This window comes from Dermacentor silvarum, chromosome 3 (genome assembly GCF_013339745.2).
Source record: "Dermacentor silvarum isolate Dsil-2018 chromosome 3, BIME_Dsil_1.4, whole genome shotgun sequence".
In the NCBI taxonomy this organism is placed as follows: Eukaryota; Metazoa; Arthropoda; class Arachnida; order Ixodida; family Ixodidae; genus Dermacentor; species Dermacentor silvarum.
This window is the reverse complement of record NC_051156.1, coordinates 200,230,367-200,257,143: the sequence shown is the minus strand read 5'-3', so window position 1 is coordinate 200,257,143 and position 26,777 is coordinate 200,230,367. Positions and strand designations below refer to the sequence as shown.

Genomic DNA, 26,777 nt, shown 5'->3' with positions numbered 1-26,777 from the left:
CTGCTAAAATGTGAAAACTTGGCCGACCTTTCAAGGACACCCCAGATATAGAAGACTTTCAAAACAGCACAACAAGTTAGCCAACATTGTGTTGGCAGCCCTGTCAAGCTGCAGGTGAAATCGTTAGGACACATTAGATCATGTATCAACACTCGCTGCTTGCAGTGTGGCAGGGTCATCAAGAAGTGAACCTGCTGCAATGGTACTGCATAACAAGATGTTAGCATTATCTGACAGGCACTTTTTTTTTTTCTTTTGCATGCTTGTAGTCCTACTTGCATCTGTTTATAGGCCTACAGTGACTTGCTTAATTGCCATAAACAGCTAGTGAAAGGCAGAGGGAGCATTGAAGTTAGGCTTGTTTTGTCAGTGCACCAAAATATTTTGTCTGGCCAGGGACATGGGAAACAAGGCGTGGCTGACACCGTTCCATCTTCAGCCACGTGTAATCTCGCATTGTGGAGTATAGGCACCAAGGGGAACACAAGTGAATATCTTCCTCTTATTGTGAAACGTAGTACAGCACTAGGGAAGATGGACAAAAACAAGCTGCACAGGACAGGCTAATGTTTATGCCATTTTCCCTAGCACAGTAACTACGTTTCAAAATGCCAGTAACCAGCCAGCAAAACTTTTAAACATTGGTAATAGCACTTTCGTCCATTATTGGTGTGTTTCGCTTGGCACCTAAGACGCAGTGATTAATCCATTCCAACTAGCTCGTATTTCAGTTCATTAACGTTGAGTGTCCCATTCCTTGACCTGTGTATGCTGCAAGTGTCGTCAGTTCCAAAGAAGTCAAAACAGCCAGCTAATGTTAGCCACCAATACTTCAATGTGTTTTATTTCATTTTTATTTTTTTTTACAGTCAACTTCCACACTTTCGTTTGAACTCTTTCCATAACACCTGGCAAAGGCCAACAACTGAATGTGCTGCATAACTGTCGCGACGCGGTTTAGAAACGTGAAAATGAACCAACGTCAACCGGGCTTCTTACAGTATTCTGAACATGAGTAACATCCGGCTTCGTTATGTTACAGTAATCACGCGAACGTATCTCCACAAAATGAAAAATTATTCACACGGGTGTTCCACAGACTAAACTACACATGCACGCACATGCCAATGCATTCTGTGCTTCACGACAGCATTGCAACATGTTCATGCACATATATATATATATTTTTTTCTTTCCTCAAAGTAAAAGCTTAGCATAAAAGTACAACCACTGTTACAGCAGTAGAAACAAAAACTTGCTTACATTTTATACAGTTTTGAGGAAACGGGAATAGGGTTAGCTTTTTTCTTTCATTTCAGTGTTGGTGTCATCGTAAGACTCGACAAAGTAAGTAAACTCACGACTTCAACCACCATTTTCACCGTGGCACACATTGTACAGAACAAACTACACAATCTTAAATTTTGCTGCATGCTGCAGGTGGCATGATGAAACCGGGGCACTCACATCTTTAACAGTACGGTGCTAAGTAAAAAAAAAAAAGAAAATGAATGACAATGCTTGAAACAGCTGACAGCTGAATGTTTTCACATGCCAATAACTAAGACATCAAAGTGCTACATGGTAAGTCCGAGCATTTTGGCAGGTGTAGCTCGTTGGTTTAGCTCACAGTACAGTCAAGTACTCATTGGCGGTCGTAGAAAGTGGCCTGCTTCAATGACTCGCCCTTGTTTCCAGACATTCTCATTTAAATAGCCTTTGCTCGGCAAAGAGGCATCCCCCAGTTGACAACACTTGAAGAGGCTTAATAAGAAGTTCATTCACAATGAAAAGCACTATGTCAAAAAAGTCTAGGAAAGACTGAAATCCCGCAAACCTCCTCGTCTTTGATGGCTTAGACGGTAAACAAATCTACGCACCTACTAGCAGCATGCTAACAATGCACAAATGTGCTTACATATATCCACTAAAGGCGCTTGCATTGTCACATAAAATGTAGACTGGCCCCCTTATTCACAAACGGGCTCTGACTCAACGCACTTTCCTAGACTTGTGTTTGTAGGATGGCGTTGTCCATCAAATAAACTTGACTGATTCAACAGTTCCTCAGCGATTTCTGCGGCGAGGGTTTCCTGAGAAATGCACTTCCACTATAGTGTTTTTAAAACAGCATACATCGAGTGCCTGGTTACAAAATTTTAGCTCGGGAATTGCAGAGGAGAGTTACTGAAGGCGTGGCGACCACTTAAGTTGAGGTCGGCAGCACTGTCCGCTTTCTGTAGCCAAGGCAGCGTTGAGTCGAGGAACAATTAAGAATGTGCAGGGGCAAAGCTCCATTAACGTGGTTGACACCACAGTTTCGGCTTCTGAACCACTAGGAATCTACTGAATTCATTAGGCAGCTTCAGAAACGTGTTGTATCATCTTGTGTTAACAAAAGAAATGGCACAAAAAAACTAATTTGCACGTTATAACTAGTATGAGAAACAACCATTCTTTTCTTGCTCTGTGCCTGGATTTCGCAAGGCTACATGATGTTTACTCTCAGTGGAGATTGCACGTGTGCCAAGTGGTTTTTAAGTGGCTATGCCTTCGGCCTCGAAGCGTGGTGTGCAACTCCTCGACAGATGAGCAAAATGTGACGAAAGACTTGGCAACAAAAATAAATGTCTCACTACAGAGCTCGGGACGCACACCTTCCACTGGCTAATTAACACATAGGGCTTTGATGCTTCGCTTGCTCTTCCAACACAAAACATTCATATTCACACACATCCAATCGAAGATGAGCTGAAGAAAAGCCTAAGACCTTTTTTTTTTTTAATAGTGGAAGAATAAAATATAAAGAGCAATGCAGCAGCCACTGAGTAAAGAAGGGCCTTTAAAGTTTCAACTATACACTATGATCCAAAGCGACGGTTGGGTCGGGAATGTCCAGTACACGAAATGAAGAGACAAACTTACAAAAAAAATTTTTTCACAGCTCTACACACGAATCAGATGCCAACCAAGCACGCTAAGTCTGCAGTCCTTTCACACAGACGCAGTGACATAACTTAGGAATGTTGCACTTCTGCTTTGCATACATGCCACAAAAGAAAAAAAAAAAGGCAGGTCAGAGACTTAACTGCATCAAGGAAAAAAAAAATGGGGGGCATTGAGAAACATTCCCGTTCAGTCTTCTCAGCTGTGTAGGATAACTTCATATATCTGATGCACCCCTTGTGCCACTTCCAGCGCTCTCGTCTTCAAGGACAACTGCAATGAAGAAAGACCCGCAATGTGAAACTGTCGGCAGCAGTTCCCAATGGCAAAAACCAGAACTAATGGCCATATTCATGGTTTGCCTTGGCTTGACACTCCTCCCCCACTCCGTTTAACGGAGGGCAGTGGCTGCCCTCGAATGAAGCAGACTATATTTCAGTAACGAATGTATACTATCTGTGCAAAGAGTATTTGATGAAACATTCCTGCATTTCAGCAGTTTTACTATTTAGACAATAAATGTACATGTGCCCAATTACAAAATTTAGCTTGAGAGTTGCTTAGGAATGCCAGTGAAGTCTAGTGACTGCTTCAATCAAGGGACGGCACTGTCATCTATTGTCCATTGGGGTTTAAGGAAGAGCGAACCATGCAAAAGCAACTAGCAGGAGCTGTCACAAAATATGTATATACAGTTAAGCCTGCTTATAACGAACCTCCATATAACGAATTCCTAGATATAACAAAGTTGTTCTAATCCCCGCCGTTACTCCATAGAAGCACATGTATTTGAGACCTCTACGTAACGAAGTGGCAGCGGGAGACCCCCTCGAAATGACAATTTTCCCCACCTGACAACCCAGAGATTTCGCCCCAAATTTTGTCATTTTTGCGCAAGCAGCAACCGGAAGCACCTTCTCCGGACGACGGAACTGCGAAGCGGCGGTGTCGCGCTTGGCGCGCTCGAATTCATGTCGACTGCGAGGCGAGAGCGAGCGCACGGATGCGTGTGTGCGCGAGTTGGGTCTGCATCCCTCGACCCGGCGATCTTGCCGCCGCGAGCATGACCTTTCCCCTCCCTTCATTCAAACCTGATCTCGCTGCTTGCTGCAGCTGGCCTAGCCCGCCAAGCCGACACACTCCTTTTTCAGTTGATGTTGCCGAAGGAAAGAAAAAAAACTTATTTTTAGACGTGCTGGCAGCGCCACTCTTCGATTACCTGCGCAAGTCTCTGCGCTTCACTTCACTAACCTGACACTAGGCGACACTATACGCCGCTACGACGCCATCGTGTCGCTCGCTATTCGTTTCCGACGCCTCGCACTTGTGCGAAACGACACGCGTCCACGCAACCAGTACCTGGTGCGACATTCCAAGGATGAGTGCTTCGAAGAAAACGAAAAAGGGACGCGTTACAATCGAGGGCACGTTAGAATCGAGTAAATACGGTAAGCGTTTCTTTTCCAAATTTTCCTGCCGAACCTGCATATAACGAAATCCTCTTTATAACGATTTTTTTTCGGGAATTTGTCAATTTTGTAATATCCAGGTTTAACTGTAGTTAGTAGGCACACTCGACCCTCACACAACCATCATACTGTCGATCTGATGTTGACCAATACAAACTGTCCCTCTCTTTCAGCTGCAATCTCTGCTTCCCAAAGACAAGTAGAGAAAGGCACCACAATCTCTGTCATAGAATATGCACCTTGCGTAACAGGGACGGCATAATGAACTAGTTTTGTACTAGCTGCACTTCGTACTTCAACTTTTTATGAGTTACAATGTGTGTGTCCTGTGCACTTGTTCCAATGAACAAAAATAAATGCCACTCACAGTGATCCTGGGGTTCCCCGGTTGAACCTTCAGCTCGGCCAGCACCCAGATGCCGTTGGTGAGTTTCAGCGACTGGTACAGCATGTCCTGGCCATCGACGTTTCGCTTGGCGATGGTGAAGATGTTGTTCTGCTGCAGCCTCTGGGCCAGTTGGTCAGCAGACAGGGACCCCGCGTCCAGCGTAAACTGAAGCTCGTTCTGGGCTGGAATGTCCTTCCAGGTGGCTAGGAACACGCGTTTGTCCATCAGTCCGTCTTCCACAAACAACACGTGCAATGGAACCACACAACTGAAATAGAAGACGTCCACGTTGTTCTTGACGGCCACCTGCAATAACAGCAAAAGCCAGACACAATGTGACATACAGGAATTTCATTTTTTTGAAGCAATTGCCTTGGCCACACCAAGGTGACGTTACAGGCTTCCGGATTACAGTGTTGGTGCATAAATGTAATGCTACATCCCTTTCCCCTCAAATATTCAATGGGGTCAGTGACCATACACTTGTGCTGTGCAGGAAAGCCCGCATCTCAATGTCACGGCGCATGGGTCTCAAAACTTTCATTGGGCATTAGGCCATATACAATGGCATTTTACCTTTCAAACTTAGTACTTTTTCAGTCGAAGTGACAGAGAAAGCGGCACATGTCTGTTCGAGGGCTGCTCTGTGACATGATTAGTGGAGATAAGTCAATAACCTGAGATGCATGTAAGTCAGTGGGGTAGAAGGTGAAGACTTGGAAGGCCCTAGCGGCCCACAAAAGAATGCTCTGTGGGCCACACGTTGTAGGAAAGAATACAGAAACATGCAGAAAGCAGCACATGTCTTCAGGGAAATATGTGGAACAAGGACAGTACAAATGTGCATATCAGTGCGAAGGCCTTATCCACTGCTGGAGTACACTTTACTACAACAGCAATGAGTGTCTGAGGCCCACACCAAAAATTTTTAAAAACGTTACAGTAAAGTCGGGGTGCGGGTTATATGCAAATTTCGCATCACAAGTGTAGCTTCATGGCAGTGTGCTGCTGTGAAGCCACACCTCAAGGCAAGGTTCTCCTCCATTTAAAGTTTTGTTATCTCCTAGGGAACCCCATCCTCTCCCAACGCCTGCGTGCTGAAGCTCCTTCTCCCCTCTTTCATAGTCGCCCGTTTTCCTCCTCTTGACGGGTCGCCATTTTGCGTTTAGTAGTTAGCGAATGTTTATTCTGTGATTGCACGCAGCGCCTGCAAACTCATACGTACGTCACCCATTCCCACAGTGCTCCCTCAGTCTGCGCGAAGTGCTTCCCGATACGGACCGTTGGCATTTTCAGCTCGGTCATGTTTGCTCATCGCTGTTGCCCATGCAAGAACTGCTCCGTCCGCACTGTCATCCTCTGTCGTGCGTGTGAATGCTAGCTGCAAGGTGATCCGATTCACGTCACATATCACGTGACTGATTTGTCTGCGATAACGTCCGGCGTGTGAATCCAGCTTTGTCAGCATCACCGAAGGAAGGGGTAACTGGCAGAAGATATGATGTGGATGAGTCATGCATCCGTGAATGGAGACTGTTTTAGAAAAGATTTGAGTGTTGTGTACAGTTATTTCCGTGAATTATATGAGCGCATATCTGTTCTTTTTTTCTTTCTGGGCTGTCGTAATAGGGGGTGCAGGTTATACGCGGAAAAATATGGTATGCATTAGACAGTCCACTGCACGTCTCCCACGCAAGGCTGGTGGCAGGGCACTGGTGCCTAACCTGCAAGTTCGTGAGGGGGTCCATCTTCTGGACAGGGCCAGTAGTGGAGAGTGGTAGGCTTGCATCCGCTGGGAAGTTGGGCTGCAAGGGAGCCTGCACCTGCAGCGGCTGCGCGGGGGCCAGCCCGAAGCTGCACAGACAAGGGGCACAGTCTCAGCACCGTGCACAGATTTTAAAAAAAAAAAACATTGCGAGGAAAGCAGCATGAAAGACAAAAATACAAAGCGGAAAACAACAAACAGACAGGTGTTGGTCAGCACATGACCTATTGCTGTTCTCCATTTTTTGTTTCATTTCTTGCGCTGCATTCATCATGATGCTAGTGCACCAACTTGCAAAGTCATCCATCCTTTTGCTTCAAAAACCCACATGACTGCTTCTAGCAGCATGCACACTTTCTACAGACAAAGCACCAAGTATGGCTACTATACAGGCCTATAAAACCTTAATGAAAACTACCCATTAACCCTTTGAAGGTTTTTGCCGTATCTGTACGGCGGCGGTTTTCTGTCCCGCAAGGTCTTGCCGTACGGGTACGGTTTCGATCCTCCGTTTGAAATTTCGCGCCATAATGACGATGCATGCTCACCGGGAGGTGCTGCCACCTTTTAGGACTTACAAGAAGCGTTTGACATTTGTGCTACCTTCTTGCGGAGATAAACAGAACTGATTTCTAGTTTCAGCGCGTGCGTCGCGCAGACTGCGGCAACACCCCTTTCGCGGTTTCGATTTCGCCGCGTGATCGCAACGGAGGTGCGCAAAATGTGATTTTTCTCTTTGTCGGCACTCTCTTGCAGATGCGGCGGAAGCTGATTTCTACCTTGATTGGTGCTACCTTGATTGGCGCGATAAGGCACTGTGCGTACAACCGTGTTTCAAGGAATACCACACTCTGAAATATTATTGAACATTTGGAGTTCTGAGTGATGCCGACATCAAAATACTGTTTCTAATTTTTTTTCACTATTTATTCCCGACTTTATACATTTTGTACATTCAATATCCGCAATAAAGTAATTTGACCATCTGGGAAAGTTTTTTTCAAATAATTCGACCTTCAAAGGGTTAAGTGGTAATAAGAGGTGCCAAATTGTGTGCGCCCTCTTAATCTCATTCTAAGATCAATTGAGCACTGAGCCACGACCTCTCGTTCTACACCAAGCCCTTGTGACAAACAGCCACTGCAGCTGCATAATAGTGACTGCCATAGGCAGAGGCTGCAATATTGCTGACTGCAAGCAAGAATGTCGGGACTTCTCGCAAGAATGAGAGAAACGGCAGCGACGTTCGCTCACCTGTTTTTGTTGAACTGGATAGCAAAGGCAGTCATAGCCTGCATTGCTTTATTGCTGAAGGTCATGTCCATGAAGATTTGGCCATTTCTTCGTGTGAAGGAGCCTGCAATCTCCAAACCTTTTCCTCGTGCTGCAGGCAGCCAGATCTGCAAGATCGATTTTGCAAGTTGGGTTTTGGGACTCTAAAGGCATTAATTAGTGTGCACACAGTAGGCTGCCCAGTGCTTTCAATACAGTTGAACCCACTTATAATGATCCCAGATATAATGACTTACTGGTTGTAACTTTCCCCACATTTCCCTGCATTAACGATTTTCCGACACCTATTGAAACTGCGTCCACATATAATGAACATACTACAATGAACTGTTACAACGAACACTTCAAACTCAGCTGCAGTAAAAGGCGATGTTATGAAGCACAGAAGTGCGACTTAACTGGGCGCACAACAGCGCGGCCCCCACCCTAGTCCAACCGCAATGAAGGTATGACCGGCACCACGCGCGAATTTCAGAAGCCGCGAAGCAAAGTCCCTCGTTTTCAACCATGCTAGGGCATCCATGCTTCCAAAGCATGTCTCCAGCATGCGTCAGGGAGAGACAGTACAGCGTACAGCAGCCATGACTTCCAAGATAGCACTGGCTTCCGTGACAGTGCAATCTAGAAGGCCACGACGACAACACTAGTTTTTGCGCGGTTCTCAGTGTGGCACCGTGCGCAATTTCAGAAGCCACAACGGCAGCACTCAGGTTCTTGCATAATTCTCCATGCAGCACCTCATGCACTACGCCTATTTAGACGATTTGAACCAACAGCCACTCACGTGTTGCTATGGCACGATGTGCCACTGCCACACAAAGTTGCAAAGATTCGGCAGTTACTATGCTGTTATCTTGAGATCACAATTCATCGACGCTTTGTTTGCATTGTTGATAACGGTTGGCGATGACATTCTACCTTTTGAAATAAGTACTTTTTCGACCAAAGCAACAGAGAAAGTGAAACTGCACTGCTTTCATCGCGCATGTGGCTATTGCTGCAGTCGTAAGGGCAGGACCTAACGAAATGCTGTCATAGTTTCCAGTTCCAGCCAACTAGAACGCTTCGCTATAGTATGCAGAATCCACTTGTGTCCCGCTGATAACAAGATATATCGCAAGCTCTCAAAGAAAAAGCGGCAGCGGCTGCGCTCGTAGTTTCAAAATGTCAAGTGATCAGAACCGGCCAGGTGCCATTTTGAAAGAGCCGTGGCCCCAAATATTGTTTAGGTAAAATTTTTAATGGAAACTTGCAGTTAGATGCGAGAAAGTGTCTGAAACAAGAAAAGATACTAAAAATGGGACTATCAAACTAAAGTGGTGTGAATTGTAACTGGTGACACCAGCTTCAGTGGTGCTCATTATTGGGCGTTTTGATGGGAGAGTTCAGATAAAATGAACTACCGATACAGCGACCACTTAATGCAGAACTATCAAGTTCAATATACACATGTTCGACTGTGCTACCCTCAGTGGTGGCAGCATTACGTGCAGCGCAAAACATAAACTCAGCACGTGACAGAAAGTGGTGCCATTTTCAATATTAGTGGCAACTACATACACATGTCTTAGTGAGCCTGGGCAGTAGTTGAGTATACTTCCGTTAATTCGATCCTGACCGAAGGTCCCGGCCGGCGTACAGTAGCCGACCGATTTTCCGGACTTCGCGGGGACTGAAAAATAGTCCGAAAAATCGAGCAGTCCGAAAAACCAAACAGTGCGAAAAACTCGCCTCCCCCCGACCAAGAGAAAAAAATTATGAGGCTGAGAGCGGCTTAAGAAAAATGTCACAGTTTCGCCCAAAAAGCGGAGCATCGATTGCGATAGCAAATTAATAGACAGCAATACGAAGTAAGGATGTTAGCTTTATCGGCCGTATAAAGTTGTAAATGTGCGCTTACTAACTAAATAAGCACGGTGTCACGCAGCGCACAGGTTACATGAACACATCTCGCTCGATGACCGCAGGCAAATTGACCTTCGCGCTGTCTATTCTCTCGCTTCAACGCGAACATCGAAAAAAAGAAGAAAAGAACAGCGCGTACGAAGCTACTGGCACTCGGCGCACGCCCTTTGTATCCATTGCAGATCGCTTTCAAGATACGGTGCCTGCGCAGCAGCAGCCACAGGAGCTGAACGCAACTTCCCACCGCTTACGTCGCCTTCTCCGCGTGCCCCGCAAGCGAACGAAGTCCGCGCGCCTCCGGCCGCCTTCCTCTCTCGCGTGCGCGAGGCAAGCTTTCACCCGCACACAGGGTGTGGTGCAACCGAAACATTTAAAAAAAAAAACGGATTCCGCTTAAGTGATAATGACGATAGTGCTGAGCTGACCGAAAAAAAAAAAGCAAGTGCCGCTTTTTGGAACGTTTTGTCGGCCAAGGAAGAGTGGGCATGGTCTCGGAGACGGGTTGATAGCGTGCGTCTACCAATCTTGAAGGCTATACAGGGGGGGCACTGGAAGCCAAGCCCGGCCAAGCCAGTGGAAAATCCAACAAGGCGGCCCCCAAGATCGGGTAGCGGGGCTCGGAGCGTGCGATTTAGTCCGGAAAATCGAACATTGGCACCTAGATTCGTCCGAAAAATCGGTCGCGAAAATGCATTAGCTCTATGGGAATCCTGACGGTACATCTGTGAAGTCCGGAATATCCAACAAGTCCGAATTTTTGGAGTCCGAAAAATCCGTCGGCTACTGTATATGCATTTCTATGGGCTCAAACTTGCGTTATTTCAATCTCAAAATTGGCCTTCGCCGAATAATTTGAACTTCACTAATCAACTTTGCAGGAGAGCTGAAATCCGGGCCAGTTGGTACATCATTTACAGGAAAAACCAGTCAAAGAGACAGAGGACAAGAGAAAGGGATTCACACCACAGCTACTGGACTAAATCAGCTTTGCCACAATACAGCCATGTTATGCAGTAAAGCATACCAAGAATGGAAAGGGGCCACTGTCACGTGGCATAGCACAAGTTCCTTAATTATACACGTGCACACCCGCCATCTCCTGTCACTGCATGAGCACCTAGACACTAAATAAGCATACTGGCAGCCATTCAGAGCTGTTTCTGACGTTTCTGTGGCAATTTGAGCCCTCGTTTCACCCACCATGCACGTCTCGTAATCATCATCATCAGCCTATATTTATGTCCACTGCAGGACAAAGGTCTCTCCCTGCGATCTCCAATCGATCCAAGGCCTTGTCCACTGCTAGAGTACACTTTAACACAACAGCAATGAGGAGTGTCCGAGGCCTCGAGTATGCCAGCATAGATGCCGCATTTTTGTGCATATAACCAGCACCAAAAATTTTTTAAATCTTAATAAAAGTCGGGGTGCGGACATAGAATGGAAAAGGCGATCGTATATGAGCGTTCATGTGGCCTAGTATGCGTTCCTTAGTTATACACATGCACATGTGCTGTGCACCGAGAAGTGGAGAAAAAACATCTGTTTTGGGAAAGCTAGTGAAATAGAAGGCGGCAAGATAAAAAAAAACTCCAAAGGCCGAGGAGACGTTTAAAGTCAACATAAGAGCGGAGGTCTATCAAACTCTGAAGGCCTGCCAGTAAACACATTAGGTGTCTCTGTGCTCGTACTATGACTGAAGATGGGGCATGTGGGCGTGTTAATTAAGAAACACGTGCTATGTCTCACAACAGTGGCACCCTTCCTCGCTTGGCATGCTTCACCGCGTTACGGACTGTATTGTGCCGAAGCTAACTTTAAAGGCAAATACTGCCAGATGAATCAACACCATGTTTCGGCATCATTTCTGTCTTGTTTAATTCGACTCACTGGATAATTAGACCAGTTTCATTGGTCCCGTCAGGGTCAAATTAACGGAAGTCGACTGTACTAGTTGCCAAAATATAATGTCTGAATGATACACCTACACCTTGAGATTCCTAGACGAGGGTGTTATGTGTGGCAGCTCGAATAATTCTGGCCACCGGAGGTCTCTTAGCATGAGAACAGTCTAGATAAATAGGCGTTTCTGCATCTATTTCACCCACACTCTTATGTCACATTGTGATATATATATACATGTAATGAAAGGCACAGACAGATAACAGCAAATACAAGAATGTTTGTTCGATTGATTGAGTTTAACATTCCAAAGCAACATACTATGAAAGATGCTGTATTGGGCTTCGTATTTTGATCACCCTGTGTTCTGGTACTTCACCAGGCCCCATCACAAATTGCGGTTATACACTAGAAGTTGTGAAGCCCCATCCAGGGAGCGTTCTCGCGCAACAACTTTTACCAACGGTTTAGCTACGCTTGCCTGCCCTCTTCCATATGGTGATCCAAGTTCACTTGCCTGCTTTGGTGGCGTGTAGAAGGTGCTGGTGGAGCCCAGGCCAAATATGTCGCCCAGCAGTCCTGTCGTGTTGGTGGATCCCAATGGCGCCGGTGCCGCTGCTGGGATCGGAGCAGCTCCCGCACCGCCAAGAGGGTCGCCCAACTGCATGAAGCAGTTTATCCATAAATGTGCAAGTCCCTATAATTTGCAAGTCAGCTACCTGATAGCGCGTTGTAGCATGCAGCATGAGTGGGAGCCCCGAAGCGGCCTTATGATGAAGGCATCGGTGATGAATCATCACTAATACCCCTGTCAAGCGGGCAAGTTAAGTGCACTTACGGAGAGAGTCACTCGGTTTAAGTGCATTTTGCCAAATCTAAACATCGCAAGTGGAGTGTCACTCACTGCAGAGTGTACTCCGGTCGAAGTGCGTTCACGGAACGCACTTTGGTGGCCGAGTGCGTAGCCTCGTCGCCAGCGGTTTCAATGGTACAAAATGTAATGCATAAAAAAAGGACACAGAAGTTCATTTTAGTGGTTGAACAGCTCTTGCGCACAAATAATAGCCTAAAACACGTTCATATTCTCTTCGAGCAGGATCAAATGCCGCCTCGTCACACGCCGCTATGTCGTTCTGGATTGGCTAGGAATTTTTCTTGGCTGGCATTGACTTGACACACTCTTATAATAAAAAATATTTTCGTTTTTTGTTGAAAAAACAGATTAAGTTTGTTTTAATTAATACAATGTAAGACAATCACTCTTTAGAAGTACTTTTCTTTTAAATCTACATCTTCACAAAACGTGCTCGTAGTCTGTTGGCATTTCTTTTTACTGCGAGTGCACTGTTTTCCCGTTTAGAACCGCGTAGCCTAAAGTGTCACTCAAGGTCCCGAAGTGCACTCCCCGTAAGTGCACTTGCCCGCTTGACAGGGGTATAAGAACTGACAGCAAACGAACACCTAGTACTTTCGACAAAGGATGTGATAACTCACATATACACCTTCGCTGTCTTTGATGTATGTGTTGGTCAGAATGGCATACATCTATGAAGGACTTTAAGTGACCATGGAGAAGCATTAAGCTGCGTACGTATTTGTGTATTACGCATTAAAGACCAACAGATGCAAAATTTTAGTATCAACAAGCCAGTGGCTCAGCCACAAGAGCCCTTTATACCAGGCTCCCTTACACAGGCAACAGTATGTACTAAATACTTCCAATTTCGCAGCAAGGGCAGTGTGCCTTACCAAGCTGTCCAGACCGCCGCCAAAGATGTCCATGGCTGCCGATGGAGGGGCAGCTGGCGGCACCGGAACAGCTGCAGCGGGAGGCACAGGGGGCGGGGCTCCAATGTCCATGCTCAGAAGGTCTCCAATCAGCGTGTCAGCACTCGGGATAACCGTCGATTGGTCTCCAGCTCCTGCTGCTCCAGCCTCTTCTGCTGAGCCCACGCTATCAAAGGAACAGCAAAATGCACAGCTGTACAAAGCAGCTTGGAGCAGTGGCCACCGAAAAGGCAACCTTTCTTAATGCAGTGCCCTTGGTAAAGCATCGTGCAACTTCGTGGCAACGGCAATTGGTATTGCAAAACGCTGAATCGCAGAAGAATGCTTCATAACCATGCGCTCCTTTGCAGTGAAGCCTCAATGACAGGCAAAAGTTGTGGATGACCCAAGGTCTTCATGCTGGCACACACGCAAACACAGAAAAATACACACACACCCTTTGTAATTGTGTTCCCCAAATATGTCGTACGCATAATTCGTGCAGAAATGATACAATGTGCACTTTTCTCTCCCCTTCCACCTGCCACTTTCACTAGTCAAACCTCAATATAACAAACCTCGATTTAACGAAATTCGCGATGTATTTTTATTTCCTCATCTTAGTTCTATTGAATTATCTAAACCTCAATATAACGAAATTCTCGATATAACAAACTTTTTCGCTGCAAGTACAACTTCGTTATATCGAGGTTTGACAGTGGTGGTGTAGTGGTCCAACATACTTAGCCTAGGCAACCACGCACTAACACCTTCAACATTCCCTACCATTTACGAAAAACAACAAAGATGATTGAAAACGTTGCGGAAAAGCTGTGCCCTGAACGAAACACTATCACTCTAACAACATCAAAAAAAAAATAGAAAAGGTGACAGATAAGGCGGCAGTGTAAGCAAATTGGTTGCAGCTGATGCAATGTCTCCTACAGAACGAGAGAGAGTCTATCCAGTAATCTATTTACACCTTCTCCACTTAAAGGCAGCCTGCCTTTAAGTGGAGAAACTGCATACATTTGGGAAAACAAGGCAGGGTACTTACGAGTTGTGCCTGGGGGGTAGGGCACGGCGGAGACCAACACGCGATCCCTCGACGAAGGCCGACGGTGGCTTGTGGTAGACAGATGCGAGGCTGCCAATGTGGCAAATGAGCTCATCGAGTAGGCTGGGCTCAAGCAGGTCCGTCTCTTCGGAGATGAGTGGCTTCTCGGCCAGCACCACCTCCTTGGCAGCCGCAGGATCCGTCGAGAGCAGCCGCCAGTAGATGAAACCCCGGTCTCTGAGGTCGGGATTGTCGCTATCTTGGGTGGCCAAACTTAGAACCTGCAAGGTAAAGGTTGCATGAGCTATAAGGTACAGTCAACTAAAAGCTACAACGGATGTCAGCCTACAGCTGACATAAACTAGGTTCACCGACCCTACATGTCCTTTCAATCCAGGAAATGGCTGTTAACAGCTACTGCTGTAAATGAGAGTTTATTTGAGCAAATATGTACGTATTAAACTTGAACACAACTAAAAAATGCTGGTGACGGTGACACAGACCAAAAAGCTTGACGGACATTGGTCAAGCGATGCAGCTAAACAATATACTAAGGCCATCATTGTGCATTTTTGATCAGGTAGCAGCATTGCAAGAACCCGTGAATGTGGCATGCGTTGTGGATAATCTGAGAATGACAGGCTTGCCACTGTAGAAGGAACTACAATAATTGAGATTAAAGAGTTGGCACATCCAATGTCGAAGCATGGCATAACAGGAAATGGAACGAAATCAAAATGTCACATGTCCAAAGAAGAAAGAAAAACGTAATTTGTGTCAAAATAAGTTCCAATAATTACCTGCTGTACAAGCTCCTGGGTCTCTGTGGGTCGTTTCAAAAACAGCTTGACTATGGCTGTAAGCAATTGAAGTTGAACCTGCGAGAGAAAGAAGGAAAAGTTTAAAACTTGCGATACTCTTAGAACAGGCTGGCATGTCAACACTGCCTTAGCACATTACGTGTAATGTGTCACAATACGACAGGAACATAGACTCACCTGAGTATTCTCATCATGAAATCCTTCCAGAAAGCTTTCCAGCAGCTCATCCGCATTGTCAATGCGTTCAGCATACTCTCCAATGATCCAGATCATCGAGGCTCTAAGCAAGGCAAAACGTAAAACAACATTGTACAGGTACTTCCAAAGGACTGTTACGGTCAAAGCACTGGGAGCTCTTACAAGTGAAGTACAAAGAAAGAAGAGAACACTAAAGCTGCAACCACAAGGCACGATTTCTCACGTGATAAATGCACAACAGTGGAGCACGGTCATCATTTTTGACACCGAAATCTGCAGAAGTTGCGTCACCACCAATTTCTGTCCAAGCAGAAAAAAAAGACATGCTGCAATGCCATGCTTCCACCAATTACGGTGGAGAGTTCAGTCATGTGATGCAAAGCACAGTTCCTTTACAACACCACCAGATGGTAGCCCATCATGGACGGTGGAACCCACCAATGGATAGTCTTGTGGACCACCACAAACACGTTTTATTGCCGTGGCGCGGACATACGTTCAATTTCCTTGCGTCGGCAGCAGCACGGGCATATGTGGCCACACCGCACATTTCACGAGGCATCTTTCCTTGCGAAAAATGCAGCATGCGGTTGCAGCCTTAGAAGTCCTCGACAACACACCTGTTATGTGGGCTGCATACATGGACCTGTAAAGTTCTGTGTTGTGTGTTACTGTTTGAAATTTAAACATCTCCCTGCAGTTACAGAAAATTTCCTTTTACTGTGCTAGATTAGTGAATGATGGCATGTTCGCTCTTACACAACACAGGTCCCTTGTCAAATTCTGAACTAGAACACTGTAAACAATACAACTATAAAATAAAGATTAAAACATCACTAGTATTTCGATAGTCAGGTGCATAGTGAAATGAGTCGTTCAACGACAATTGGCTAGAATAACCTGAAGCAAGTATTCACTACAAGCAAAGCTTTTCTTAATCTTTCGAATGAATGTTGATACAGTTATGGTAAGCTGTAGATTAAGGATAAGCGCAAGTTAAAATTAAGCATTTATGTGTTGTCACTTTACCCGGAGAAACAAGACGTGCAACTTGCCTTGCTTCTGGTTCATCCAGCGTGTCCAGGTTTTCACACAGTGTGGATATAATGCTTTCGTACTTGTTTGGGTACTTCCTAAAGATGTCCTGCATAAAAAGTCACAATGAAAAAAGCAGTGAGAAGTTTTTTTCACGGAAAAAAAATTAACACTAGATGAAAATTTAAGGCAGCTGTCTCAACTTGCCGACACAGACTGCCGAGTGTCAACTGCAGAGTGAATTTGCACGCACTGTGTGCTCTCCTACAAGTAAACTTTACTGCCTGGATGAATGTATGTACCAAGCCAACTGTATCAAGTGCATAGGTATCACAAACACAAATTACCGAGAGTAACACTTTACCACCGAGCTACCATCATTCATGAGAACTTGGATATGGATCTGGCACTAACTTATCAGCTGTAAAATAAATAAGCATGACAATGCCATCAAGTGGTCAAAGGTAAGTTCCACGGCTGAGATGCTATTGTGTTGCGGAACTTCATAACTTCACCCTGGCCAGGTTATGGCTTCTGGGTAAGACAAGAGCTGTAAGGATGTGTGTGATAGTTATATGTTTGTATTGACGACTAATCTCTGAAGGAAAGTTTAATGCATCAATACTTGAAGTTTGTGCATTCACACTGCACATTCACTGCCAATTAAGTGCAGAATTACTAAGAAGGACGTTTTTTTTCTTCTTGAACTTACTGAGACCCCTTGTACAATGCATTGCACATTCCCGTCAACATTTTTTTAGAAATTCACTCGGAAGCGATCACACGAAATATTCATTCTGAGTATAAATTACAGTGCACGTGTAACTCAAGAAGTGGTTTACTCATATTCTTGTCATCTGCTTTCGAGACGTTTGACACTAAACTGATCTATACCTCTGTGTTGTACCACATGGATGAAAACAAGCTTGAGGTGTTTCGAAATCACCGAGATTGTATGAAAATACCAGATGTGGAAGCAACGTGAAAATGTACTACACGTAGTTATATCTTAATCTCCGAGTTTAAGCAATGAAATTCACTTTTTACCATAGCGAAGATGTGGAGATGGAGATAGTGGAGACATGGAGACGCAGCTTTTGGCATCTAGCCATGGTATTTAAATTTTATAAATAGCTATTTTTATGTTCATAACATAACAGTAGACAATAAAAGCCCCTTTGAAGAGCAATTACATCCCATACTTGTGTTCAGGTCTCAGGAGGTTATGGCATTCCTAAGGGGTCTTAATATGATATGATGGACCCTAAGTTATCGCACTCAGCCTTGTGGACCAAAGAAGCCAAGTCAAACTTATATTTTGTGCACATGAAGTGCTAACAATGTTACAGTAAACCCTCGTTATAATGCAGTGAACGAGACGGCAAAAAACTTCGATACAAGTGGTAATTCGATAAAAGCAGATGCGCCATAAAAGCTGTGACAATAGCGTCTCAGCTGTTTGGCAACGCCGCAGAAATAAAGGAAAAAATGCTCAAGAAATCCCGCCTCATTGATGGCTGTCCTTGCCTCTAAGTTGCAGAGCAAAGAGATCAGCTTTAGTCTGATGCAAGTTTCTGCATGCGTGTTGGTCAGGACAGCATGACACTTCGATTAAAGCGATAATTCAAATAGGCGACTTCGTTGTAATGAGAGCTTACTGTACTTTTTCGGTACCTTATTCAAGCACCTAAGCTCCTGCGAGTACCTATTAGCACGTGGTCTTTAGAAGCGAAGTCCCTTTGGCCGATTCAATTTATGTCCACTATACCCGATATGCTCCGTCGTCCCGTGGAAGCCGCAAGAAGTGCATCATGGGAAGCTCACCTTGATGACAACGATAGCTTCTTGGACAACATAGTTGACCTTGGTCTGGATGAGGTCGAGCAGCGTGCTGACACACCGCTCCGCTGACTGCTCCACCTTGATGGCACAGCGACCAATGGCACGCACAGCCTTGCGCACAAAGTCCACGTCCACTTCTGTTGCGTACCTTCACAGGAGAACGTGCAAGAAGGTTGAAGCTCAGCTTCAACATGACAAAGTCACTTGCGAGATGTAAATGGTAGGTAAACACAATTGTTAACTGAAAAATTAATTAAATTCTGGGGTTTTACATGCCAAAACCACAACATGATTATGAGGCATGCCGTATTGGGGACTCCGGATTAATATCAAACACCTGGGGGTTCTTTCACGTGCACCCAAGGCACGGTACACGGGCATTTTCACATATTCACTTTAATCGAAATGCAGCCACCGTGGCTGTGATTTGATCCCGCACCCTCGAGCTTTGCAGCGCAACGCCAAAGCCACTACACCACCACAGCGGGTCGTTATCAACTGAGTCAAGATGTAGCTGGGCAGGAAACCACATATCACAAAGCGTGTTACAATACCAGCTTCTGAGAGAAAAAATGTATAGATTGCACTTGATGCTCATAATGACGAATAACGTATTCTTAAACCACATCTGCTCAGAAGTCCAACAACAATTCACCCCAAAAATGAACTCATATGGGGAGATTCAATAGCCTATCTCACTTTTAAGACTACGAGACGAGCAAGCGGTAATTGGGCATGGCTTCAGTCACAAATTGTTATTCATGACATACACTGTTCCGGGGGCCTTCCCCCTCAACAACACATAGCTGACTGATACTTTACAAGGAACCGAATAACTACATGATATAGACAGATGGCTAATATCATTCATTCTAATAAAAGTCCACCTTTGTTTTTTTCTTCAAAAATATTACCCAAATCAAGCCATCAACCTACATTCGTGACCAAAGAATCTCTACCCATATTCGTGAACAAAGTTAGCAAAAGTACCGTGCTAACGGAACTTCGCTCTTGCACCTGCCATAAAGCCAGTCTAGAGAATATCCAGGCTGTCTAAGAAATCCTGCATATCCAGCACACTCGACAGAACCAAGGACGACGACATTTTGGCTGCCGAGGACGCCTGCGAAGCATTTGACGAGGACAACTTCTCTGGCAGTTCCGACTAAGATGCCGCTTATGGCATCAACTAGCGAGATTTAGTAGCCAAGCTTACGGTAAATAAATGTGTGTCATGTTCAAAGTTTTTCATTTGTCTAAAAAGTTATGGGTCGACCTATATCCGAATAATCTTTATTCTTTCTGGGCTAGTTCAATATACAGGAGTCGACCTAAGTTCGTATTCGACCTATCTTCGAGACGGCATAGAGGTTGCTCAATGTCACACTTTTATTTCACACCTTCAGTTTTTAACAGAACTTTGCCTAGTTGATGCTTGTCCAACTTGACTCAGAGAAAGACAAACATGTAGGAGCAGACGAACAGAGATAGTGCCCTGTTTGCCACATTCACATGTTGCCCTGTTCCTAGCTCATAATTGCGGTTCACAGCAAAATTTGTCCTACTCAGGGGACCAAACCCAACACCCCAGCCCTTCAGGATAAGTCAGTCTATTCATTGAGCAAACTACCTTCACCTCGTAGATTCCCACAAAACTGAATTGCTTATTAAAATTATAAAATGTCAAACAAGAAGCTAAATGCATAAACTGCACAGAAGTCCAAGTGCCCCAATGGTGGCATCGTGATCTCAGAAGTGGTGACGTAAAGTAAGAAATGCTTGACACTCACTCTTTCAGTTCAGCCAGAACTTGAGCAATGTTTGCTTGGGATGCAAGGCGGATCATTATGTCCAGTTTTTCCAACTTCACGTATATCGGGTCATTGTACTTGACAAAGAACACCTTCATTTCATGTTTAAGGATGTCGGGCCTGCAAAAGAAGCGAGAAGGATGAGTGTCGCCTGCTCTGCCTGCATGCCAAGACGTTCCCACACTGTACAAGTAATCGCACCATAACTATTGGAAGTGACTGCACCTGCACACAGGAATTAAGCCTTACCTTTTCTGCACAATAAGGTTGATGTTCCTGAGTGCCACATACTGCACTTCTGGTTCACTGGACAGCAGAGTGACCAGAGGAGGGGCCAGCTTCTTTGTCAGGGTGTTGATGAAGTCGCAGTCATTGCTCATCATCTCCATGAACTTCATCAGCACCTGAAGCAGTGAATGCATTCACAAGCATTAAAAAAAAAATTAAAATCTGTGATATTACGTGTTAAAATCACGATCCAATTACGAGGTGCACTGTAGTGGGCACCTTGGGATTCATTTTGACCCCCTGGGGTTCTTTTAAAGTGCGACTAAATTAAGTACGAGCGTTCTTGCATTTGACCCCCCCCCCCCCCCCCATCGAGTGTTCACTCATTCATGCCCCTCATAGCTCATAATAAACGCAGGCATCGATTACAATCACTGTGCCCTTCATGAAAGGGCCTTTTGCATGGATATTGCTTAGCGGGGAGAAGGATGTGGAATGCAAATATACAAGCAGGTTACAGGCAGTGGTGCAGTAAGTCAATACAACCTAGCAAGTCAGCATTTGCACTAAAAGAAGTTCGTACTGCCCAACAGGAAACAAGAAAAAGTCATTACAAAAAAAAAAAAAAAAAAAGGAACGAAACTGAAAGAAAGAATGGGGTTTAATGTCCTGAAGCTGCACAGTAGGTTATGAGAGACACCATGTGTCAGGGGGCTGTGGATTGACATGCACATAAACCTAAGTAAACAAGCAATTTTTCCATTCTGCCTTCATCACAATGCAGCAGCTGCAGCCCCAAAGTTGAAACGGTGACATCGTGCTCAGCAGCAAAACCACCGCATAGCCACTGCAGCCTGCCGGTTTATCAAGTGAACTAGTGTTTCAACCTCACATGAGATACATACCATCATCTCGAGTTTGAAAAATCATTCAGTACGATATGGCCAAGGCGACAAACACTGCATAGGAGTGGGGATAAGCTCGCACCAACCTTGACAGCCGACAACACCACGGCCGCGTTGGCGTGTGCCAGGCGCGGAGTGACCCGCTCGCAGATGCTTTGGGCCTCACGTTCGTCCTTGGGCGAGTAGTTGGAGAGAGAGTCAAGGATGAACACTTGACCCCACTCGGTGCACTCATTCAGTGCAGTCAGCAGCTTGTTGATGGTTGGCCCACTCATCTCGGACAGTGGCTGGCCACTGCTCGATGCCTCGTTCATCTCGGACAGCGCTGCCACAGCATTGGCCACTACCTGTATCACACCCGCAGTATGACGAGATCAGCAAGAACCGTGTGAAATAAATGGCACTGGTGCGCAGCATTATACTATCCAACCAACCCTCCAACAGAGCATATTGCTTCACAACTTGGCAAATGGACAGGGGCAAGTATTCTTTAACCCTATAATCGTATATGCTAGGCTGTTTTGATACCGCAAAGTTCCGATTTAAGCACGGGAAACGTACCGCATAGCCTACAATAGCATTTTGATACGCTGGAGTTTTCAATTATGGGTAGTTCAGCAAACCAATTACTAATTAATTAGATACTGTAAAGTTATAACAAAAAAAATTACTCTACATGGCCAGAAAACAAAGGTAACCAAGTTGTTCTAATTTTCTTTGACTTGGAACTGTTCTGACGTTACGAAGTTAATGTGGCACATCAGAACTAAAGCATATCTTGCTCCTTCTTATAGTTAAATGATACTCCTTAGGGCAGCTCTTCCTAAAGAAATGTTTAATTTCCTCTTAAATTCAGTGACATCTATACATTGCATCGGAAAATATGGAGCAGATCCAAAAGACGACACACCTCCAATAGCGTGAATATCATTCAACTTTCTTGCAATTACACCTGTGCTATGAGGTGTTGGGAAATTATCTTTCAGCTGGCGTTCGCCTGACCACACACACAGGTATACATGCATGTACTTCCAAAAGCTACGTAGCAATCATATGCCATAGGGTGATAATAGTGTACAAATTGTGTGCAATAGTAATATTTAACAATCGTACACTAGAGCAGGCTTAACTCCTCAAGTTTGCAGTATTGGTTACAAAACATTCTGATTTGAGTAGCAAATATGCCACTGCAAACAATTACAAAGGCTTCTGTGATCCTTGTGACAGTACCAAAAAGAAACACAAGAAACGTTGCAAATAGGAAGGACATTGTTGACTATCAAACGATGGAATTTATGCGACTGCCATTCATGAAAACATGCTGAAATGTAGAGCAGCAGTTTTACTGCAACATCAAAAGGTGGGCTGTAGGAAACATAGTGGTAGACTGCAGATTAAATTTCGAACGGATGGCATGCTTAAATGTTTACCAAAGTCTCTGCCCACGGACAGTTTTGCTTTTAGCCTCTGCCATAAAGTGGCCACACCACAGCCAGGTAATTATGATTTCATCGTTCAAGACGCCGTACCCATTAAGCTACTGCAGCAGATACTGACTGCACACATTAAGCATTCAATATTGTAGCGCAAGTTTTCCATGACGACTTTTTCCTTTATAAGTTTAGGAGAAGACGTCACATCTTAAGCTGTCAAGTGCTAGCATACGCACGACACTGCTTTAAATGTCGTAATTCTGCACCACAAAATTTATAGCCAGTAGCAAAGTCAAACATGGCCAGCTGCAAAAACAGTCATTTGACGTCTACACAAATTGCTGAAGTCAGGTACACAACCCTGTAGCCTCCATAAAGCTACTACTACAATGTGATTTCACCCAAGGATCAAGAAAATAAAGCGCACCATGGGATTGGAATCAGAGAGAAGGTCTCGCAGCTGATCCAAAAAGCCCTGGTCCTCCACGAGGGGGGCATTGATGTCATGCAACTTGGCGACGCACACGGCAGCCGTCTTTCGCACGTAGGGGTCCTCGTCTTTCAAGCACTTCCGCAGGGGTTCGCATAGGTACTCCGTTATCTTGTCCACGCGGATGCAACCCATGGTGCGTACCGCCAGCGCCCGGATGAGGGGGTTGCCGTCCTCACAGTCCTGAGGGAACACAAAACAGTGAGTATCATTTTATTCCTGGAAAGAAACAGCCGGTATGTTTTGGGAAGCAAGCCGCTTCTTAAATATCAAAGGCATCAGTATACATGTGTAAGTAGGAATGATGATGACTGACAAAGTTACGTCCCAAAGCTGAAACCTGTGTTATGAGGGATGCCATTCTGAACTTTTGACCATGTGGGGTTCTCTAATGTGCAGCCTAATCTATAAGCGCATTGGCATTTTTGCATCTGTCACAATCTGGTTATGCGAGCTGAACGTTGGAGACAGGCCTTAGGAGACATATAATGAAGCCTCGGATTTTAAGGTTTTTGCAGGTACTCATCATCCCCATGCCTCATAAGTGAAAACAAGCAACAACACCTTACATATTACAGCCATCCATTGTACAGCCATGGTGTTTACACTCCCTTCACCTTGCGGACTTTGCAGAAATCATTTGACATATTCAACAATGATGAGTTTGCTGCCTACCAAGGTGATCGTACGATACAGTCAGATGAATAAGAATGAGGTATCCATTGCCTGTGCTGCTATCACAGAACACACAATGCAATCAAAAACGCATGCTGACTGTTGCCACAGAACTTTCCCAATCACTCTTGCTGCCTTGAGTGATCAATGCATATGAAGGGTGAATAACCATTACAAAAATCAATGTGAGTGCTAAGTTTCCAATGCGTATGAATCATTCACAACTTAAAAAAGCAGAAAATATGAAGAACATTCGCTACTCACTTTTACAAATGTATTCACAGCCATTATAGCCATATCAGGTTGACTCTTAGCATAATTCATCAGGTAGAGGTAGACAAGCTTCTTCAGTTCTAAGTTGTCCGTCTGCATGCAGTTTACCACATCTGGAAACAGGGCACTGCGAGAAAATGCAATGCCTCAGTTGTTGAATTTGCACCATTCAATGCAAGGCAGGTACAGTAGCGAGCAAAAGTTTGGAGACCATGGCATCAGCAAAAAATTTAAATATTGATTCAAGTGCAGCTCCGCGGCCTCGTATTGGCTTAAGTTGTATTGGTCAAATACGTGCACGTAGGCGTGCGCTCTTGATTTCAGCCGGAATGCCCAGGCTGTGAAGAAAAAAAAATAAAATCGTGGCACCTTTGATCCACAAACTTTTGCTCGTGACTGTACATAATAGAACTGCAGCACAAGCCAGCAAGCTCCAGGTCATGTAATGGTACATAAGCTACAGCACTCATTCATGCCTGGAATTCTCTTGCCTATAACTTAAGAGATGTAAACCGTCAGAACTTGCCAAATCTCTTCAGCTTAAGTAGGCTGCCTCTAGATTGCTGAGCATGAGCGTTTTAAACTTAGCACACTTGATCAGACAGAGATATTAGATACCTGTAACGCATTACATGTCCTAGCAGAACTCGGAGCCCACTTGCAACACTAAACTTACAGGCATCGAACTAATAGCTAATGCCCTAGCGAGCCAGTCAACGAAACCAGGCTTTTACACTGTGTGGCATTTCTGTGTGCTTCAGTACAAGTGCGGTTGCTGAATGGCGTTGTTTCTGAACTCACAGGCATCGTTCACATTGCCGGACTGCCCCAGTTGCAGGGAATAGGGTCAGTTGCAGAGTCATTGAACAGAAGGCGAACTTATATCGACGGTGATATTTACCGATTACGACTGTGACCGGTCAGATTTTCACATACTGACCATTCCGTGATCATGCCGAAATGCGCGATCTCGATGGCACAGGTTCTGCAGACGAGTTTTGGATGTCGTTAAAGGCACAGACAGAAAAGCCAACCGGCGCGCCATTGGTAAAAAACGGTGCGAAAAACTACTGCGTAACAAGATCGTTACACAATAGTAACTTTACTAGGAACTGCAACAGTCGCTTATGTGCGGCTATTGCAACGCGGCGGTTGCTACCCTTAAAGGGAGGCGCGCTGCGCAAGAACGGCTAAATTCAGGGAACCGCGAGCTGAAAATTTGTAGTGACACTTCGATCTATGACACAAGTTTTCCGCAAGCACTAAGCAAATGCGAAGTTTATCAGCAGCAACGAAAACACACTCAGAAAAGTGTAAACACGCAATGCAGTGTCCGAAAGGTGGTCGCGCTACGGCGACAAGTCCCACCTGACATCCTTGCCGACTGTCATCGAGGCGATTACTTTCTTCACTGCTTCGCGTTTCTTCTCTTTTTTGTCGCTGTTCAGTTCGCTCTTCAGCTCGAATATTTCACCTGGAATCGGACAGCAACGGTCAGCTGACGGCCACGCACGCAAAAATTTGGTCGTCTCGAGCAAACGACTGAGAACATGAGCCGGTCGGCGTTGCCGCCCCCCTCAGAGCGAGAGCTGCAGACCAAAGGTTTCGCCGCCGGTAAAGAATCAAATTGGTTTTAAGATGTTAAGTGAGGCTGTATACAGAACATGTTCACTATCTGGGGGGCTACCTTCACATATGGTGCAAGAAAAAGAAGATAAAAGCGTGCTTAAACTAACCTTTCTTGGTCGTCGTGAAGTACTTCGCGTCAGTCATGATTGGCTAAAGTAGCGGTGCACGGTATTCTGTTGAGGCGAAGAGAAGAATGAACAACACTGGCAGACGACACGCGAGCGTGTCGCACCTCTCTAAACCACATGTAGTAACCGTGATAGCAGGGAGAAAGCCCATCTAATACGTCGAGACTCACCGAAAAGAACGTGATTTAGGCGTAGTTCAGCTCCCCTCTCTGAGCGATTCGCGTGTGAATGGGCGCTGTGTTCACTGAGCCGGTGGCACCATATCCAACCAGCCTCGATACTGGATAACTAGCGGGGCTGCTTTGGCAAAGAAGCGACTCTTCAATGCACGAAATCGCTTGACCACTTTCCTGGCATAAAGTGCATATACGCCCCTGAAGGAAACACTCCCGATTATTGCTTGTGCTGTGCTGCGCAAGCCCCGACGAAACTCGCACTTGACCCGCAGCGTGGCGCTGCTATCCGGCAATTTTTGTTCCCTCCCCTCGTGTCTCGTAGCAATGCCTGCTCGTATGGAGATACCGCAACGTGCGATTCGCGATTCCAGGAAGGAGTTTGAAGATTCTAGGTTTTCGCTTATTCAACACATTAACGTATAGTAAAGCTTTTTTCCTGTCGCTGTGAAAAAAAAAATGCTGGCGCTTACATAAAATTTGCAGCCGCCTCACGCATTGGCTGCACCATGAACACGCTAGTATGCGCTAGGGTTGCGCAAGGGTTTAAATTCTGCCAAGTGCTATGTCGTGAAACCAGAATTATTGTGGAAACTCCCTTATTTTTCTATGGGGGCGTTTCGTAAATGCCGCACCCTTCCATA

General features: G+C 45.2%; 1 protein-coding gene across 1 annotated transcript; it reads right to left on the bottom strand.

Moving 5' to 3' along the window:
* Positions 1 to 812: 812 nt before the first annotated feature.
* On the bottom strand, positions 813 to 26,447 carry LOC119446469 (AP-1 complex subunit beta-1-like). The gene is made up of 19 exons (XM_037710903.2): positions 26,131 to 26,447; positions 25,940 to 26,005; positions 25,572 to 25,677; positions 24,195 to 24,330; positions 23,193 to 23,438; positions 21,419 to 21,679; positions 20,449 to 20,603; positions 20,179 to 20,319; positions 18,371 to 18,536; positions 16,567 to 16,655; positions 15,491 to 15,593; positions 15,293 to 15,370; positions 14,493 to 14,773; positions 13,418 to 13,622; positions 12,186 to 12,329; positions 7,823 to 7,968; positions 6,528 to 6,657; positions 4,783 to 5,109; positions 813 to 3,219 (listed from the first exon to the last, which is right to left on the bottom strand). Exons 2-19 carry the CDS (start codon positions 25,974 to 25,976, stop codon positions 3,145 to 3,147), a joined length of 2,826 nt encoding a protein of 941 aa, XP_037566831.1. The 5' UTR covers positions 25,977 to 26,005; positions 26,131 to 26,447; the 3' UTR covers positions 813 to 3,144.
* Positions 26,448 to 26,777: the final 330 nt, after the last annotated feature.